At 40.9% G+C, this 21056-nt stretch overlaps 1 protein-coding gene across 1 annotated transcript in view; it reads left to right on the top strand.

The window, feature by feature from the left end:
- Positions 1-21056, top strand: part of si:dkeyp-72e1.9 (syntaxin-binding protein 4) — a 66390-nt gene that overhangs the window by 41795 nt on the left and 3539 nt on the right. Inside the window, exons 7-19 of the mRNA XM_051074076.1 lie at positions 406-529; positions 883-1024; positions 7871-7977; positions 8134-8275; positions 8698-8770; positions 13004-13092; positions 15582-15678; positions 16809-16936; positions 17112-17204; positions 17785-17850; positions 18009-18206; positions 20270-20416; positions 20937-20986. Of these exons, the coding sequence (XP_050930033.1) occupies positions 406-529; positions 883-1024; positions 7871-7977; positions 8134-8275; positions 8698-8770; positions 13004-13092; positions 15582-15678; positions 16809-16936; positions 17112-17204; positions 17785-17850; positions 18009-18206; positions 20270-20416; positions 20937-20986 (1456 nt within the window). The remainder of the gene's footprint in view (positions 1-405; positions 530-882; positions 1025-7870; positions 7978-8133; positions 8276-8697; positions 8771-13003; positions 13093-15581; positions 15679-16808; positions 16937-17111; positions 17205-17784; positions 17851-18008; positions 18207-20269; positions 20417-20936; positions 20987-21056) is intronic.

Raw genomic sequence — 21056 nt, 5'->3', positions numbered from 1 at the left:
GTGCATTATCGGGGATTGTCAGGTTAGCATTCTTTTGCTATATTGGCAATAAAGCACACGTTAAGAGAGTGAAAAGCTGCTGATGGTATGACACTCTTGGTCCAGTGGCATGTGTCGATTCTGCGTGATGTGTCACCACTGGTTTTGCCAACATCTGCCTTACATTTTACAGCTAGTAAGGCTGTTTACAGTTTTCTTATTAAAGGTCTTACACAATGATATAATACAGTAATTTACAACCATCACTTCTACCACTGGATTATCTCCTTCTGGTGCCTCCCCTTTTACTTTTTTGTTGTAATCCATGTAACAGCTGAAGCTGGGCTGCATGGAGATACTTCTTCAAGTTTGAAAGTTATATTCCACCTTTAAACTTTGTTTTGTGTTTCTTTTTTCTTTCCGAAGGAGGTCGCTACCTGGATAGTACATCATCTGGTTCCTCGTCCCGCTCTCAGAGTCCTTTGTTGCTGAGCCCAGCAGGCTCTCAGAACACATACAACAACAGTGGGCCCATGCTGCGCTCCCTCAGGTAGGACTTAATACAGGGTTGACATGAACCATCACACTGGTATAAAATGTTTGATGAATATTTTTAGTTTAGCATATCTTTTGATTATACGTTTTGTCTTTAAATTCACTAGCCACTCTCTCTCCAAGACAATACTCTCAGTTCAGTCACATCCTGGGCTGTATTTGTTGTTCAGATGTGGAGTAACAAAGCACCGGCTCCACACTGGTCATGTGGTATTTTCCTGAGCCATGCTGAGGTTCTCTCCTCACCTATCCTGCTGTAGTATTATGGTGACTCTGGTGACTCCAGATGACCATGTTTTCCACTGACCACCCTGAGTTTGATGCATTTATGTGTCTTTATGTTCTCAGTCACCCAGGTGAAGGAGTGATTCAACTTCTCTCAGTGGCACGATCCAGCAGTTTAGGCATCACCATCGGAGGAGGCTCCAACAGGCCTGATGGCCCTGCGGTCTTCATTCAGGAGGTCCTGTCTGGAGGAGACTGTCACCGGGTAAGAATTGAGAGCAGCAGCTTCAAATACACAGAGTCAAATGAAACCCCCAAAACTGTAGATATTGAGTGAGAGACAAAGATGAGGGTATGAAGGAGTAAATAAAAAAAAAATAAGTAAGAGCAGCAAGTCTGAAAACATCAGCGGTGATCTGGGATGAAATCTGGGGATGTTAGTGCTGCTTTTAGGAACTTTAACAAAATCAAGAGTGCATTTTTCAACATATAATAACTGACTTTTGGTCTCTTGGGGCTAGAGAAACATCTGACTGACTGATCTGGTCTGACTTCACTTCCCTTTGTTTTTATTAATTCTCCAAGTCTATTTGGAGATTGTAGCTGTATTTTAGGAATAAAACATGATTTCTTAAAAATAATTGAAAGTCAGTCTGTTGTCTACAGCTTACGATGGTGACAACAGCACCAATCATCTGTCACTTGTAAAAACTTAATACAGCTCAGTGTGCTCACTGTAGCCCCTCAGCTCTGACTGGAGGACCATGAGGATACCTGGATTAAACATAAATGAGATGGATGCAGTGCAGCGGTGAAGGGACTACCTGTAGGGAAATGAAGCAAAAACAAGGGGGGTAGGAGGAAGACAGAGATGAAGAGGGAATGAAAGAATACATTTGCAGCTTTGGCTCAGATTAGTGTAAATACTGCTGAGTCATGCAGTCTTGCTGCTGCTGTTTCTATAACCATCTGTCTCACATGGACATATGATAACAGACACCTCCACCACACGTACATATGACCATCCAGACCCACACTCACTGGGTTCAAACATAGCACATACCTTTATCTGTGCAGTGCCATGAATAGAGAGGCCCCTGACATAAAACATGCATCCCAAACTGATAGTTCATTTTCAGATTTAGTTTATTAATGAAAATGTATAACTGTTATACAAGTTGATTTAAGTTACATTAAATGACAGCAACTTAAGCTGAAAGTAATACTATGAAGTAATGTTAACTGAAAGTTACTTTAAACCAAGGTAATGCTAACATTAACAAGGCTAATGTAATGATAGTTGTAATGATAAAATTAGTACAACTACATTTACTTTAGTGTATCTTTTGCTCCATTCATTCATGGGACTCTTACTTTTATTTATTAACAAAAGTCGATTGTATATTTCATCAGTCTTGTAGCAATGGAAATGACATACTTTGATATAATAATGGAAATTAGATGCCGTGGTCTCATCAGCCTGAGCATCATCCAGCACCAACATCTGAGATGGTGCATGAAGAGAGTGAAAATGAAACCATCCTGCTACAAACATGATGGACTGGAATACTGAATATTTATTTAAGTATTGATTGAATATTTTCTCCAAAGAGAAGTGAGTGAGCCACGTCTTTACCACAGCTTTATGGTTGTGGTTGTATACAAAATATTCAAGTAATAGAAAGTAAGAGGTGGATACCTCAGCTAATCTTAGTCTCAGCGTCACAGGTCTCTGTTACTACTGCTGAAATGGTGTTAATGGGGAATTAAGTAAAGTGAGTGCTGTAGGTTGCAAACACTCCTTATTAGGTTAATGATATTAGACCATGGGGCACAGACATAGTGGATTAGAGCTATTTGAGCTCCTCTCTATCAGGTAAAGATGCAGTTAATGATATGTACCAACCTTTTTTGATTGTGGATCTACAACAATACAGCAACAGTTCCTGGTTTTTAATGACTTCTATGTCTTTTTAACTGATCTACAATTTGGCAATACCATCCTCTATAATATATTAATGCTATGTTAATAATACTGAAGAAATAATATCACCTTAAAAACTGCCAAAAAATTCCTTGATGTTTCTCCTAAAACACAGAGTATGTGCAGAATTTCTGCAGCGTCACCTTGACTGTCTGAAGGAAATTACCATGAAGTGACAAATACAGTCCTGTCGGTTCATGAAATCCTGATGAATATTTAGGAATTCATGGTAGATTAAAGAATATTAAACATTGCTTGAATATTTGTGTTGCTTTGGTGTCAGTACTGCTCTAACAGACAAGTCCCAGAGTCCCAGAACAGAGACACCACACCAAGTGTGAAGGTCAGCCATCAAGCTAGGACTCTGCTTAGGGCATCACCCTGCTGCTGCTCCACTATCACACACACACACACACACACACACACACACCAGGACTGAGTCAAAATAAACTACAGTTGGTGGACAACAATGGAGCTCTATGGCACAGGATCAGTTTATTGTTGATTGTGTTCATTGTGAGGGATTTGTTTACAGAAAGAATAATATAGAACATCACCAGACTTATACTTTAACCACTGTATCATTACACATTCAGGTTTTATATCCTTAGAGCAGCTGATTGCTCTCAGAGCCTGACACTGTGTTCCATTTGTCCCGACGGGAAGCGGCTGGTAAACATGATGGATGAGCCCCGCGCAGTGGTCAGCGCGTTAGAGGGAACATTCAGCCATTCATGCTTGACACAAACAAGGCAACAAGTGCTGGATACTGCAAACTCATAACCTCAGTGGAGGCCTTTAGGATTGCTGTGTCTGGTGGGGGAGAGAGAGTAGCAAATGAATGCTAGTTGGTAAACATGAAGGCAGCATCAGGATATTATGCTCCAGTTTGTCAAAGTGACATAACACTATATAATGCTGACTGTGCTTTGCATCAACCATCAGGCTGTTTACTGTCCTGGAACGGATCATTCTAGTTTATTGCAACTTGGAGTTGACTTCCGACTTTGAAAAGCAGTGGTTTGGATAATCTGGATAAACTGTTGCCTGGCTACTAAGACTGGACGCCATGTTCAAAAATCACACTCCAGTCATTCCAATAAAAGTAAGGCATGCAGTGTTTCTGCAGGCAAAATCCAACTCAAACTGTTTTTGAGAAATTAAACAGGACATTTTTAAACATATGCCTCTGCAGCCATGGTGGTGACTCATTCAATTGTACATTGTTTGTGCACATTTATGTAAGTAAACAAACATCTTTGCTTCACTGATTCTCAAGTTAGGAGCATTTCATGTCAGATAAATTCTCATGGAGATGCACAGGCTCATTAGCATTCCCTACATACATCAGTAATTCAGTACACTATCATACTGTCTGTGTAGTAACTAACATTTCTACTGCATTTGCCAAAGAAGTTAGCTGAGTAAGAGACTTCTGTCAGGAGAAGTAGATCTGCCTTGTCACCATGTGGTGCTTCTCCCAACTGAATTGGTTGCTGCTTCATTCGCACTTGCAAATGGCCTATGTTGACCTACTAAAAGGTGACGTGTGTGTGTTTGTTTGTGGATGTGTGGGGTCATTTCAGCTGTATTGAAGTTGTGGTGGTGAACTTTTGGTCGAGAATATCAATGAACCATGTGAATTTGCAGCAGTGGCAGAATGCATACGAAGTCACGATGTCAGTCAATTAAAAATAATACTCCAGTTGTATTAAAACAGAATCACCTGTTCAAGTATGCCTTAATTTAGATGAACATTTTCTGTCTCTACAGTGGATTTGAGACGGGTGGCAGTAAACAGTTCAAAATGGCACTGGCAAAACAGATGCTATAGTAATATAGCAGCACATGTGAAGGCCAAAAGAGATGGCAGAATTATCTGTGGAATCTTGGGTATCCTCACTTTCAAAGAGGCAGTAACTCTCTCAGAAGTCAAGAAGTCAGTTATCCTCTCACATACTGAGGAGGAATAAAAATGATGATAAAGTAGAGAGACAATGATCCTACAGGCAAGACACTCAAGCAGTTTTATACAGCCCTCCTGTTTACACATATCACTGCCTTTCTTCTCGTCCCCCTGCCTCCCCTGCTTCTCTCTCCCAAATCCCATCCTCCTCGCCTCTCTGTCCGCCCACTCACTGTCAAATGTGGCCAATATGACAAGGAAGGGAAGAAGGAGAATGAAGGGGAGAGACAGAGAATAGAGGGATCTGCACTTGTGTTTGTGTAGTAGATGTGTGTTGTTGCATATGTCCTGCACGGTTTTACATCATTTGCATTCAAGAGTGCCAGTGAAGCACAGAGACTATGTTAGGCTATAGTGCCTCAGAGCTAAGAGCATATCCCATGATGCCTGTGGAAAGGCCTATGGCCAGTGGCCTGTACCTTTTGGTACAAGTTGTACAAAGGGATTTTATGAGTGTTGTGACATTTTGCTACAAATAAAAGTAGGATTGTGGTCATTAATGTGCTGGAGCTGTGGTACATGTTTAGACTCCTTCTGTCTTCACAATAACAAATTAAAGTCAGGCAAACTGGAGGAAGACTGCTGATGTACTGTAACAATGGAGCACCTAGGTTGTGTGTTACATTGTCTGCAGTGAAGCTCACATGTAGAGTGGACAAGACAGTTTCTCCGAGCTAGCAGAGTGGCGTGACACTCACAACTCTCCTCCTAGTCTAACAAACATTACACCAAGAGCAAACAGGACAAAACAATACTGAGCTACAGTCTCTATCACAGCTTCTCTTCTTAAATTCATATTCTTCTGTCTGTTTCCTCTCAGGCTGTTTATCTCTGCTCCGTAGTGTTAGCATGCACTGAAATGTCCATCTTTCCTGTTCCCACTGTCCCCTTTATACTCTCCCACCTCCTGTGCATGAGCACAAACACCATGATTGACTGGAATGATCGCACCAATCCACTTCATTTCTATCCCAGTTCTAGAGCCAGGGCTGTTTAGAAACGCTGAGGGTTTTTTCAGCACACACGCAGAGGGGGCTGCTAGCGGACTATGAGGAGATTTTCTCTGAGTTTGAATAAAAGTGCATTAGATTGGAAAATCTCTCAGTCACATGAACATACATCTCTTTAACAGATATAGTCATATTTCCAACAAGCTTTTGAAAAATTCAAGCTCTTTAATAAATTTTATGACTGAGTTGCTGGAGACTAGAAACAGAGCTAAAAGGAGAGTGAACAAACACAACTTATTGAGGCGATAATATGTCATTGTTGTGTTTTCAGTTTGTTGCACTGCCACCAAGTGGCCTAGAAAAAGGAGAGAAAATAGAGCTTTAAGTACTTTTGCTGCCAGTACTCCCATACTTTCACTTAAGTCAAATGAATGTGGTAATTTAACTAGTAATTGAATAAAGGTAAATTGTTGCATTGCTTTAAATCAATAAACAACAACAAAGAAGCCTAACCAAATGAAATGCACACAGCAGCAGCATCAGGAGGCCACTGGAAGATATTCCCAGGGATGAAGCTGCAGTGCATGGGCCCATTTGTTGTTCACTGACCTGTGGACTCAAAATCCCCAATAACAGATGGTGAATGGTACAGAGCAGTAAGAATACATGCAACCATGCTAGAGACAGGGCATGTAAAGCAAAGCTGCATGGCCTTACTGTCATTAAGTCTCTTTAACTCACTCAACACTGTACACTAATGCCTGGCTCTGTAACAACAGCGACTGACACTGACCCTCTCTGTCTCTCGGCCTTCTGCTTATAGAAGCAGTTTGTCCATTTCCCCCAAATCCCAACTCTTAATCCCTAGAGGCATATAGGGAGCAAGCTAGCATTTCATGCACAGTGATTTGCTGTATGGGATGAGTCAGCAGGGGGATTATGCAGCAATGCATCTATCAGAGCTGCAAAACCCCATATAAAACGTGAATGAGAGATCTGTACATAAATTAGCAGGGAGATCTTCAGTGGCTACATTTACCCATCGAGATCATAAATATCCACAGTGAGGGTCACTGTGTGACCCCTTCTCATCTTTTGGTGAAGAGGCAGCTGAAGATTTTATAAGTAAATACAGCTGAAAACACAGCACAGTGTGTGTGTGTGCTGATTTTGTCTGATGATGTCATGGTTATAAAATCAAAAAATCACTTGTTCCATTGACAACAGAAACAGAAAAAGAACTGTTTTATTGGAAATGTGGCTGTATTTAAACACTGTGTACATGAGCAGAGAGTAGGAGGGGAACAAACTGATAAAGGACTGAAACCACTAGACAGAGTGCAAATATGACAGTGACATCATGAATATGCTAACTGACGTATCACATTGTCTTGTGACATTAAGCGACCTTTTCCAGCATGCTTTAGCTTATTTCTATCCAAAGTAGTTGTTTACAGCTGTTCCACAACAATTTTCAACACAGTCCAGATCCATATACTTCATACTTCAGTTTAAACTCAGTTTAAATAAGTCTAAAAAGATTTAAAAAAAAAAAAAAAAACAGGTATGGCTCCAGTTTTAAACAGCTGTTCACAAAGACTGCAGAGAGCTGGTGAGTCACTGAAACACCTCAACCCTCCCCACTGTTCTCTGATTGTTCTGACTTCTAGCTGTCAATCGATACAGGCTAAAACCTGTAAACTGTACTGCACAAACTGTCATTTTATTGTGCTGTGTGGTCGATAAGTGAAAGAGGTGGATGTGAGCAGTGTTGTTGAGGCTACGTTGCAAGAAAAAGTCAGTGAACTCTTTGGAATGAGCTAGTTTTTCTGTATTTATTGATCATAAAGTGTGATCTGATCTTTATCTAAGTCACAAGTACAGACAGAGCTAATATCACACAATACAAAAAACACCAGGATCGTGGATCTTTGGAAACAGATGTAGGACATGTGACAATGGCTCCCTGTTACATTTAAATTCTTGACATGGAAAAGAGTGAATGTGACTAAATCTGGATAAGTGCTAACAGTCTCTGCAGTGGCACATATGTTGATCCAGGCCCGGCCCACTGGATATGAATCAAGAAGGTTTAAAAATCCTATTGATTATGTTGTTTGATTTTAGAGGAGGACACAGAAGGTCACCACAGGGCACCTGTGTGGTTCTTCAGCTCAGCATTACTAAAGCCTCTCTGTCCCTGTTGTGCAGGACGGACGTCTGAGGCCTGGAGATCAGCTCATTGCCATTAACAAAGAGTCCTTGATAGGTGTGACCCATGAGGAGGCCAAAAGCATGCTGAACAAAGTCAAATTCAGGTGGGTGGTGCTCGTATTTATTAGATATTACTCTGTGAATCTGTAGAAACAGAACAGGGAGGATTAGTCAGCTACAGAGTAAACTGTACCGTTGTCTTACTTCATTCCTCTAATTATTTGTACGTCACTGTTTATGCTTATGTTCTGTGTCTCTAGCCAAGACAGTACGGTGGAGATAGCCTTCATCCCAGGTAAAGGACTTTTTCCAAGCAGCACGTCCCTGCACAATGGAGTCCAGCGAGCTGCAGGAAACAGCTACAACTCGGGACGTTTAAAAGTCCACATCAGATCACCTGAGGTCAGCTCCACAATACATTACACTTCTGGAAATCCTGGAACTTTTATTAACATGAAGTCTCAGATGATAATAAGCTGATGAACTTTTATAAATTCATTTTGCATGCAAATGCATACATTAAAAAAAAAAGACTAATGATAGACTTCAGTTCCATTTGAAAATGTTATTAATAATGAATCATTTAGAGACAGGACAAGCAAAGAGAATTATCAATTTGCAAAAGTGATTGAAAAAGTTTACTAGCGTCATTGGATGTTCATTTAAATGAACAGATCAGTTCATAAGAGCTTACATTGACCAGTATATTAATTGATTTTACAGTTGAGTCTGTTTCTTTCTCTCAAAATCAAATATCAATTAAAATCATATTACAGTGTTTAATCTCTTTCTTCTTCAGTTATATGTATGTGTTTTCTGTGCAGATTTGTACAGAGGAGCCAGCCCCTGTGTCCTCACCCTCTCCTGACATCTGCCCACCAGACATTCATGTTTCAGGTAGAACACCTCACTACACACTCTTCCCTTTGTTTCTCCTGCATTTTTCTGTTATTTATCAGAAAATCCTCTGCTCTGCTGCTCAGAGCTGTGTGTGGGTGCAGAGTGAGCTGTTGATTCACTGTGAGATTCTAAGAATCACCACGGACTAATCATTAATATAGTTTAATGTAGCTTTAAAAGATAAATCAGTTTTTCTTACTGAAATTGAATCCCAAACCAACAATGAGCAATGAGCATAGAGTTCCCTAAACCTATTAAAACACACTGTTGCCACTCAGTAACATGTCCCTTCATTACCATCAAAACCAGAGCTTCAACCCTGACTACACACTGCAACCACACACCTGTTTAGCTTGAAGGTAATGTAATGTAATGTGGAATGTAACTGTACATTTACTTAAGTACTATGAATATAAATTAAAGGTACTTGTACATTGTACATTTCCCACTTGGCTAAATCTTTACATCTGCTTCACTAGAATTTCAAGAGAATTCTTATAGCTTTTACTCCACTCTATTTATTTGTCAGCTTTCCTTTATTAACACTTAACGCTTTACACATGGATGAAATATGATGCACTGTTATAGATTACTCTGCCCAACAGTATATATAACAGTTAGATCTATAACAGTGAAGTATCACACACACACACACACACACACACATTAATGTATCAGTAATAATATTTCCATAACACATAATAGTATAACAGTCACAGGGGTAACTTGTGTGAATTATGAGCAGCCTACTTTTGCTTTTGATACTTATATACTGCTGGTATGTTTCCTTCTGTTCATCTCATCGTCTCCCTCTAAAGGTGCTTGTCCATCCAGCTCCCACCTGTCACCATGTAACCAGGTGGTTTTTACTTGTTCCTCATGTATTTCTTGTTTTTTTGAGCTGTGGAGCTCATGACTTATGGAATATCAGTAAGAGTCATTTGTTCTGTGAGTTTGGGCAGCGCCTCTCCCCAGGCTACCCAGTGCAGGTTTAACAGGGTGCTTATGTTGCCTGAGGGAAGCACTGCTCTAAAGTCAGCAAACAAGTCCCCTGTTTGCAGTTAAGGCCACACATGAGTGTACAGAAAAGGTTAACATGATTGCCTGTAGCCTGCAAGATGTGCACTGATATATATATATCCGGTCGAAGGCAGATGGCCGCCCACCCTGAGTCCAGTTCCGCTCGAGGTTTCTGCCTCTTAAAAGGAAATCTTTCCTTGCCACTGTCGGTCTATACTGCCCAGAGGTGGATATACACCATATACCTGCGTATGCATCACTGCAACTCTGATGAACACAGACACTGTAGTTGATTTTGACTCATCCACCCTTCTGCTGCCTGAAATACTTACTAGAGCTAACTAATAACATTACTAACATTACTAAGAACTAATAACATTAATCTACAGTGACCACCTGTTTCAGAAAACTGCTGAACCTTTTGATGAACCTCTATATTTGTTTTTGAAGACTTATGCTGAGAGACAGACTTACACACAGTTGGTTTTGATATTTTCATCCAACTTGATGGACAATAAGAAGAATACAGAATATACCAGCCTGATGTGCTTAGAAAATACATAATGACGTATGCATATATGAGTATTTTCTGTATGTGTCAGTGGTTGTTTGTCCTGTGAAGATCACTGCTCTTTGGCAAACACAACATCACAGGTTATAACACTCATCACATTCCCTCCACCGTCTCTGTCATCCTGTTTAGTTGTATAATATAGTTTAACAAAGCAGCATATGCCAGAAAATAACCTTTAAAGGACTATTAAACACCTGCCAAATCAGAGTTGAGATTTTCAGTGGTTTGTCCCAGAAGTCCCTCAAATTGGACACATATTAGATAAACCCAGCTGATCCGAGAATGAAAAACGGGGAACATTTGCTCCCTTACAGAGATTGGGGATTAGGTGGAGAGGAGAGGATGGGATTTAAATGAAACCTCAGCACAGTAGGGGACCTCCAAGTACACAGGGACGTGGTCAACGTATTAGACTGTCTCAAGATAATATGCTGAGTTGAATAAGGAGTAATTGTTTTTGTCAGAAACTCATGAAAAAAGGAGAAGACACAGTGGGAGTTTTCAGTTCTGTTATCTGGATCGGTGTTGCAGTAAAATCAACCAGCCAATCAATCAATACAGCAAAAAGTATCTGATTAAAATGTCCTAGGTATAAATACCTCAAATAAATACCTACTTGGGTCCAACCAGTGGACATGAAAACAACGTATTTTTGCTGAGGAACAGTATCAAACGGTCTTTTTTCACTAAAAGAAAAAGTGCTTAACAAAACAATTTGAAACAGACCAGCAGCTCTAATGTTAAGGGTCGCCCACAGGCCTCAGCTCAAGGCCACTGGACAGCCTGTCCCAATCCTATTGGCCTGGATTACCCCAGCTAAGGTTATATCCTAGGTACTGTGACCACTTAGCTCCCCTCCAAGCTCCTGTTGGTTAAGATAGTTGGGAGCCATGACAGATGTCAGCAGTTTGTGGTGAGGTGAGCAGACACACATAATGGCTGAATGAATAATGTTTCCAGAATTATCTTGCAGGTCATGGAAACAATGGTGCAGTCTTATGGAGTCACTGTCACTTTTCCTCAATTTAAGGTTTGATTTTCAATTAATTTTTATTTATATAGTGCCAAATCATAACATACATTATCTCAAGGAACTTAACAGAGTAAGATTTCAAATACTAAAGAGAGAAACCCAACAGTTCCCATCATTAGCAGCACTTAGTGAGGGTGGAGAGGAAAAACTCCCTTTTAATAGGACGAAACCTCTGACAGAACTGGACTCAGGGTGAGCACCTGTCTGCCTCGACCATTTGGGTTAAGGAGAGCGAAATGGGGGAGAGAGGAGAGAGAGAGGGAGACGGGGGACAGCTGTATATACTGCTGTACTTAGGACAGCAGAGAGACACTTCTCAGAAAAGGTCTTGGTACTTATTCCTCAACATACGTCTCCTCACCCCACTGATGACGTTCGGTCAAACACACACATGCATGCTCATCTCCTTGAGTCAGTTGACTTAACTGACAGCGTGACCTTTTCCCCTGCTATGTCTACCCCCGGCCTAACGCGCAGCACAGGGACAGGTCAGCAAAGGTGTTCAATCCTGTTAGGGAGATCAATTTACTCGCGACAATATGTGCAAAACCCTGATGCACGCGACTATGATCACCTGGGGTCCTAACAACAACATTTCTCTTCTCTCTCAGCTGAGTCTCAAACTTTGTTCATGACCTTAAAAACAGCAGCTTACAAAACATTCTCACATCAAGGTTGATTTACCAGCTGTTTTGATGCCTTTGAGCAGATCACAGCACATTTATTCTGTCTCCCTACACCCACTTTATATAGTGTTTATAGAGTAACAACAAAGTGTATGATGTGGTATCTGGTTGTAACCAGGGTTTAAAGCATGACTGCTGTCACGACAGCAGGTCTGTCAGTCATCACCACCAGCCAGGGGTGGGGGGTTAGTGTAAATCCTTTGGGCAGGACGAGGAGGAGGCGGAGGGTAGTGACTACAATCAGCTCAAACCCCCGGCAAGAGGGGGTGTGTGTGCGTGTGCAGGCACACACGCTCAGAGGTCGTGGCGTCGCCATAGCAAGCAGACACACAAATCTGGGACAGACAAACTCATCAAATTAATATTAGGCATTGGCTTTCTGCCCTCCCCTCTTTCACTGTTTTCCCTCACTATCATCTATATAATCATCCACCTTTCCCCCACTCCTCTCTTTTTAATCATCTGCTTCTCATCCCCCCCCCCATCCCACACTCACCACACACCTCCCCTATCACCACAACAACCCACCTCCACCAAATCCACAGAGAATATCTGTCCATCCACTCTGATATTACAGATTATCCAATGATATTCCTCCTTCTGTTGTTTACTAGGTGCACTGTGGCCTCACATACACTCTCCTCATTCTGTTGAAAAGCCAGTAACTCCTGCTGTAATATCTCATACAGATACTGTATTTTCTCTCTCTCCTCTCTATATATATATATATATATATATATATATATATATATCTCTACATGGGAATGTTTTTCATACACCTCCTAACCTGTCAGTGCCTCTCCCCTTTGTAAACCATGTTAACCATGTTTTTTTTTTTCTCTCCCCTTTGTCTTCTTCCTCTTTTCTCCACTCTCCTCTCTTCTCTTCTTCTCTTGTTTCTTTTTGTCGTCCTCTAGGTTCAACCAGCCAGAGATCGCCGACAGGAGCAAAACCCAAGATAACACTGGACCCCTACATACGGCTCAAATCAGACAAGTTAGACTTGGTGAGTCCTGTCTTCTGGTCAGATACGCTCTCTGCCTCCTCTGTTTTCTAATTTTTAAGATAGAGACCCACATGCACCAGTAGGTCATTTAGGTTGAACTGATGAAGATTCTTAGAGACTTTTTGTCAGTGAATTATTATATAATAATTTATTATATAATATTATTATATAATATTATAAATACCAAGTCCTATATTATACAGTATATTGTTACTAAATTTTATGAAAACATAACCATCAAGTTTATGCTTATATATTACTGGACTGATGTGAAACATTTCTAACCAAAAATCTGATATTCCAAGACTAAGGCCTCTAGTTTCTCAGCAGTAATTGAGGGATATCTCTATGGAAGTGTTCTCCCATTTGGTCAGTACCATCAAGCTGTGTGTGTCAGTCCTGGTGTGGGAGTATTATGAATATTCCACCATCTGTGTTTTGCTGTGACAAGAGCATTAGTTGCTGTGCCAGACTACTGACAGACATGTTTCATTTCTTTTAACTGGGGTCAGGATGCTGTGATCATTACTCCCATACGTGCATGAAAAGGCATGGGGATGATGGTGGCACAGGAGGAAAGGTTGGGGGGTTTACTAAAAGCATTCATCCCCTTTGCACCATAAATATCCATGCCAGCATTAATAACAACCTGACCAGTTGTTAAAACCAACATTCAGTTACATTTCCACCACAAGACAGCTTCAGTGCTCCTTGTCGTAGATTGTCTACATGTGGAGCTTTCCTCTGAAACATATTCCCACATTCAGTGTGGTGATGATGGCAGTGGAGAGCTTCATTTTTCAGTTTATTTTCATACTCATCAAACCATTCAGTGAGCCTCGTGTCCTGTTTTAAAGTATCTACAGTTTGTTATGTATCTACACTCATCTGTTTAGGTTTTTTCTTGTCCTGATTTACAACTTTTTCACCGCTGCAGCACTTTTTCACACCCATCCCCGAGCTCTTTCTTCATCTAATTATTGATCTCTCTCTCGCAGTCTCTCTCCACTTGCTCTATCACACTTGCAGTATTCATTTGTACGTTCTTTTTACCCTATCAGCACATTTCCTCTCTGCTCCCCCTCTCACCCCTGCCGTCCAGCTTCCCATCTCTCTGCTCTCTTTTTCCTCTGCCTTGTTCTCTGACTGTCTCTCTCTACAGTTTTGTTACCATTATTCAGCTTTGATTTGAATTTTGTCCGGATCCTGCTCAGCCGTAGGTTGACCCTAATCTACCAATTCATTAATGGGATTAGAGAGACAGAGAGAGTTTAAACGTTGAATATGGGCATTCTCTCTTGATCTGTTGGCTCCTTTGCAAATGCAAAATAGAGAGAGGGAGAGATGGATTATGGGTATTTTTAGCTTTGAGAGATAGTGTAATAGGTAAGGAAATGTCACAAAGGACAAAAAGCCAATGAAAGAGGAACGGAGAGAGAAACAAACATTTGAAAGTGTTGAATAGAAAACAATTGTCTGCTCATTTGTTAAGAGATTAAGATGTTGGTGCACATGACTGTACATGAACCTTGTGTAAGGTTGACTTTGACAGGGATTGACTGTTTCGCCAAGCACAGTGTATAAAGGTCAGCTTTTCTACAAAATTTTTGTCACTGGTTCAAAGATTGAATTGCACCACAGGACTGGGGGCGGGGGGCGACTTGGCTCCTTAAAGTCTTTCTCTTTTCCCTTTTTAGCTGGGTGTTCACTGTCCTAAACCACCTCCACTGGTGGTGGTTGTTAATGTTTTGTTTTCTGAGCTCTTTACCCTTTGAGTGTAATTCTATAATTCAATAAAGGGTATATTCTGATATTTGTTTATTAACATGTATATGTTAAATAAAAATGAAATATGAAATTTGAAAAGGAAAAGAGAGAGAGAGAGAGAGATTCAAAAACTTATTTTAGTAGGTAATTTCCAAGGCAAGAGTTAAAGGATGTTCTGGAAGAATTTGGACTCGTCTGACCAGTTCATTCTTTACACATGGCTCTGCAAGCAAGTCCTAAAGAGAATTTTAAGGAATTTTTATACACTTAAGTGAAAATATACATGTAGCTGACAGATAGCTGACAGCCTAGCTAAAACTATTGCAGTCTAATACAACAGTCCTCTGCTACGTCCTCCGCTGACAAAGGTTCTAATGTTTCATTTTTGCTGAAACTGTTTTAGTAAGGCATTTGGAGGATGTAGATTGTACTGCTGTTGAACTGTACTGTGTTATTCTGAGACGTGTTTCTCATATTTTAAAACCCTAACTGTGTATATGTAAATATTATTTATCATTTATCTTTTTTACTGTAACACAAATGACATGACTGCAGTTTAATGACAGTACATACTGTAGTTCTTCTTCTGTTACACTGGCTCCATGGTAAAGAAATAAAAAAAAAGGGGGGGGGGGGGGGGTAATTTATTTTTTTATTTATTTACCTATTTCCATGTGCCTCTCTCTCTTTCCCTCCTTCATCTTTCTGTTTCTGTCTCTCAGGCCTTGTCCTTCCTTGGGTTGGATGTCACAGAAGAGAAGAGGAAGAAGTTGAGACAGAATCTGACCACAGACCCACAAGGCACTGTGGCTTATGGAGGTGAAGCACACTCACTCACACATACAGACATACACACACACACACACACACACACACACACACACATTCATCCAGTTGCGTCAACAGCAAGGTGAAAGATCTGTGTTGAAATCCTGTCAAATCACAGGCTCCATGTGATGGTTGCATGTCACTTACTGGTTGTGTCACTTGTGTGCAGTGTCACATTGTGTAACCATGAGGCAGCTCTGTGTCTGTTTGTACCCAGTGCAGCATTTCTATGACTCCACGCTGAATGTACCTGTCTGTACCTGTAAATGTGCACTTACAATATAAAAATTCAAAGTTCAATAAATGGTTCATATTCAGAAACGCTTTAGAGGTGCAAGTAACTTAATTTAAGTTTTTTTTTTTCATATCTATAGGATTGTAAGTGATATATTGATCAATTATTGCTACAAATCACATTCTGACTCCAGATTAGAAGGGTAACAAAGGAATCTAACAACCATAAACTCTGTGTTTGAGCCAGATGTGCCCTCAATGACCAGAGCTATTACAGCTGTTTAGAGATCTGATATTTAATATTATGAATGTGTTTTTCCTAAGTTCCAAATTTCAAATGAACGTGACACACTGTTGCTTACACACTGCTCTGTGCTGCAGTGCCATTTGCCATCTTTTTTTTTTTTTTTTTCAAAATTGCAACAATCAAACCAATCAAATTGTGTATTCAAATTCTCTCTAGTTCTTTTTCTTTGCCAGAGTTTGGCATGTTGACACTCTCTCATCACTATTTAATCTAATGACTGTCAATCAAAGACAGCACCCAGGTTTGTGATGGAACACAACCAAACTGCTTTATCACTCATCATCTGAACCTGGAACGAGGCTTTTTCGGAGGAGTTTTGGCTTCGAGCTGTTTAGATTAGACACGTTCTTCATGTTGTCGAGTGTTGAAACAAACTTTCCAGTTGTTGCATTAAGCACAGAAACTGAGTAGTAGAGAAGCAAACTTAAGATTTAATGATGTATTTATTCTGCTCTTCATATTCTCTTGATGATCTGTGAGATTTTACATGTGTCTGTATGAAACATTTCTGCCTTTAGTTGTGTTCATTGTTTCTTCCGGTTGCAAACATTGTCTGTCTGTGTTTGTCTTTGGCTCTCAGACTTTGTGGAGGCCACCCGCAACGTCTTCCAGGAGAACCTGGAGGAGCTGGGTTTAGGGGCAGGTCCCTTCATGTTTTCCTATCATGAAGCAGCCAGTCTGATGGACACATCGGCCTTCCATTCACCTGTAAGCAGCTCTCACAGCCTCACATATGCCATAGAGACAGAGAGACAGTGCGCTGGAAGAAACAGTCTGATCTGAAAACACATAAAGGCTCACATTTAAACACATAAGCACACATTCTCTTACATTTGTGTGTGTGTGTGTGTGTGTGTGTGTGTGTGTGCGCGCGCGTGTGCAGACATATGAATCAGAATGCAGCTACAGCAGTGAGGAGATGGAGCAGTTTCAGACGGAGGTGAAGCAGCTGCAGACCCAGATGAAGCAGCTCAAGGTGAACACACACACACACTCACACTCACACAAAGTAACCTCCTAACGGCCACAATTATATCAAACAGTTGTAATTTACTAATTTGTCAAAGTTTCTCTGGAAGAGCTGCAGGAGACGTCAGAACATGAGTACATGTACCAGACTGTGCTGGTGCTGTGGAAGACAACAGTTAATGATGAGTTCAGTGTTACTGTGTCACACAACACTGTTGACTGTCCTCTCTCTTACTGACATGAGGTGATGAATCCTCTCAGCCCACAGTTTGTTTACCTGCTGTAAACAGTGTGTGTTTGCAGCCTGCGTTTTTAGACCTGTCGTGTTAGAAGTAGATTCAGAACATGAAAAATGACTGGGAATTGCTGAGTGACTGAGACTATGTGAGAGGAGGATAAGCCCGGGCTCGGCTGGAAGACAGCGTCCTCGTTGACCAGATGAAATGCGCCACCTGGAGGAGGGATGAAGGAAGTGCTTTCTCTGTTAGATGCTGTGGTTTCTCCCAGCCACACCGGGCTCAGACCCACAGGTCTGATGATACAGCTGTAAAATCCTCCTGGGCTTCATCTGCTGCCTCTCTTGGCAGGTGATGCTGAAGGACATGGAGCACAGCAAGAAAAACCTGGAGGAGGAGCTGCAGAAGACCTCAGAGGTGAGAGACGAGCCAGGACAGTAAGACACTGAGCATAACCTAAGATGTTGAAACCAGTTACTTAAATACCAGTGAGATTTATTATTATGAGATTCATTTTTCATTTATTCATTTGTTAAGTTGTTATTTACCTTGGAACATTCTGTTGTCTTTCCCAGAAAGCGTGTTTGACTGTGGAGGAAAACACCCGTCTGAAGAGTCGTCTGCAGGCAGCCGAGGCTGAGGCGGTGCAGCGTCACACCAGCGGCGCTGAGCAGGACTACGAGGAGGTCATCCAGCTGCTGGAGGCTGAAATCAGAGACCTGAAGAACCAGCTGGCCAGCAAAAAGCAAGCACGAGGAGTGGAGGCCACCAAGGTGAGTTTCAAACACATACTTACCTTTAGTTTAAATTAGCTTTGCATTGACCAACATTAAAATGCTGATTACCTGTTAACGCGTGAATAAGGATAGTCCCATAATCTAATATATAATAATTTAGCATTTGAGTGCGTTATACTGTTACTTTTGATACATTCAGTATATTTTGCAGTGCTGGGTAAAAATAAGCCCAGAGTATTGTACCTAGGGGTATTACTGCTTGTACTTAAGGAACAGATTTGAGTGGTCTACTGGACATTTCAAATCCATTCAGACATCATTGCAATCTGATGTTAATCTGCAAATGGTATCTTGATAATGACATCTGATCACAGGTCTTTGCATTTACACCTGACAGTAGGAAACACTAGCTATAAATTCTGTTTTGGTCAGACCTCAATATGCAAATTAAATAGGGTGGTTGGTGGATTTGTGAACAAACTTCCCAGGTCAAAGGAAGTGATGCTGCTGTATGGAGTCTACATATTATTTCTTTGCAGAAGAAGAGATATCTGTAGCTTTCTGAAAGGCAGCCTCAGGCAGGAAGAGTGAAGTGACCTTTCTGTCCATATAGATAATGAAAAAACAAACAAACGTGAAATTCATGTTTTCACATCTGAAAATGAATAAGTGATTCACATGTTAACACCTGCACCAACATGTTTGTTCCTATCCAGATTATCATCTATCAACAAGCATCTAGGTACAGGTCAGATGTTAGTACCAGATTGGGAATTATCTTATTGAGAGGTCTAAAGGAAGGTGCAAAGTTAAGATGGATTTATGCTTGATGCAAGTGTGTAGGTTGTGATTCATTGTTCATTGTGTCAGTGTATGTTCTGTTGGATGATTTCACATTAATCACCTGCAGGTAAACAGAAAAAGCAACTGCCTGTAAGAACAGCCTCATTAGTTTGTATGGATTCAGGCCCAGAGCCAACAGTTGACTGTGTGATATCATGTGGAGTCAAGCTTCCTCTCTCCTGTGTCCTCCCTCCATCCTCCATCACAGGCTGGAGGCCGCCTGCTTTTGTAGCCTCGTCTCTGTGAAACACATCAAGTTGCATTTCCAACAGCTTTACTGACTGAGCCACTGAGCTCTGCCTCTGTTTGCACTAACAGCCCGCTCTGATGAAAAGAAGGCTTTATATTTATTTCCTCTGGCTCTCAGGCTTACTGCCTCACAACCTGTGGCTTTTCATCTCAGGTGGTAAATCCTCTGGTTGTGCACTGGCACAATGCTTCACAGGAATCAGCTGTGAGACAAAGCAGTGCCCAGTGACAAAGGAGATAGGCAAATAACAGGATTGAGGACAGAGAGTCTTTGAATTCTCTAAGTACTGAAAAAGTGACAGCAGCTGCAACACATGGTCACATGGTCACATGGTTAGATGAGTTGAAACGTATAGTCTGATCAGCTGATGCCTTCTTCCCTCTTCTTCCTTTCCTCTTCCTTTTCTTTCTCCTCCTTCATTCAGTGTTTCCACTCAAAAAACAGAGTGGATTCTCTGGAAATGCAAAAAATGTGACAAAGTACAATGCAAATAGACGTAGTGAATAAACGATGACGTGCTTGAAGCATGGAACTTTAACGCACCGTGTTCCCTTCTTCTGCAATGATTTCATGACATGACATTGCATTAATTCACATTTTATTTGCTAATTATCTAGAAATTCAGTCACAATTTGCATTTGGATGGAAACTTGACTGATGATGTTGCAAACAAAAAGAAAACACATTTGTTGATTCATTTGAGTCTCCTCTCAATCAAAGCTTTTTTTAAAGCATTTTTATTTGAGGATAGTTAAATTGAAAACACACTTGAGAAGAGGTTTTGGATATTATATTTACAGAACTTGAAGTTGGTTCATATGTTATACAATTAAAGCATATTGTTACTGTCCAGGGAAAACCATGTGTTCCTGTTCGGTTTGAGAAAATTTGTCTTCTTATGTAAAATAAGCGATTTAAAAACCCTCTGGATTATCTGGAAAAATGCACAGAGCTGGAGTTTTTCTTACCTCATGAAGAGTACAAGTACACACACTGACACAAATGAGTGAGTGGATATGTGTGTGTGTTTGACAGGAGGACTGTGATGGAGCTGAACAGGAGGCTGACAACCGTTGACTGCCAGCTGAGGAAGTCAGAGCTGAGCAGGAAACACCTGGAGATCTCCAACAAGAAACTACTGGGCTTTGCTCAGGTACAACACTCACCGGACACACTCACATAAAAAGTCCACTCTGTCCTGTTGTTTTATTTAAATGGATTTTTTTTCTGACTACACAGGGTGTGTGACACTTTGGACATAAATTACCATGGGGGACATTAACACCAAAGTTTAGATCCTCACAGGTTCAAAACTGGTCCAGATCTAACACAGACCAATGGAACGGGTTACTTAACTGTAAAGGGCTTAAGTTCATTTTCAAAAGTTGCAGCCCCAATCCCAAAAGGACCTGAGGAAAGACAGACCCAGTCTGAAAAGATAATGAGACCTGATCCAGAACAGAATGGACTGAGACAATACAACAAGACTCTACCATACCCTAATAGATGGAGTATGTTTTGAACCCAGTCCTACTTGGGTGCATCATTTCTTTCCTCTCTCAGCTTCGTCTGAAAACGTTTTTATTTTGGTGTTACAGAAAGACCTGATGTCTGTTGTGGTTCAGAGTTATTGATAAAACAGCTTCTCACGTAGCTGTTATCTCTCTCTTCAGAACGTCCACAAAGTGTTGACAACACCCAGCCTGTTTGGAGGAGAGGGCGGGTAAGAGACCCTGAACATCCACTCCTCAGCATCACATTATTAGTTTCCCCTCAGCTCTGTTGTAATCCTT

The sequence above is a fragment of the Lates calcarifer genome, linkage group LG11 (genome assembly GCF_001640805.2).
Source record: "Lates calcarifer isolate ASB-BC8 linkage group LG11, TLL_Latcal_v3, whole genome shotgun sequence".
NCBI lineage: Eukaryota > Metazoa > Chordata > Actinopteri > Centropomidae > Lates > Lates calcarifer.
This window is presented reverse-complemented; position numbering and strand designations above follow the sequence as displayed.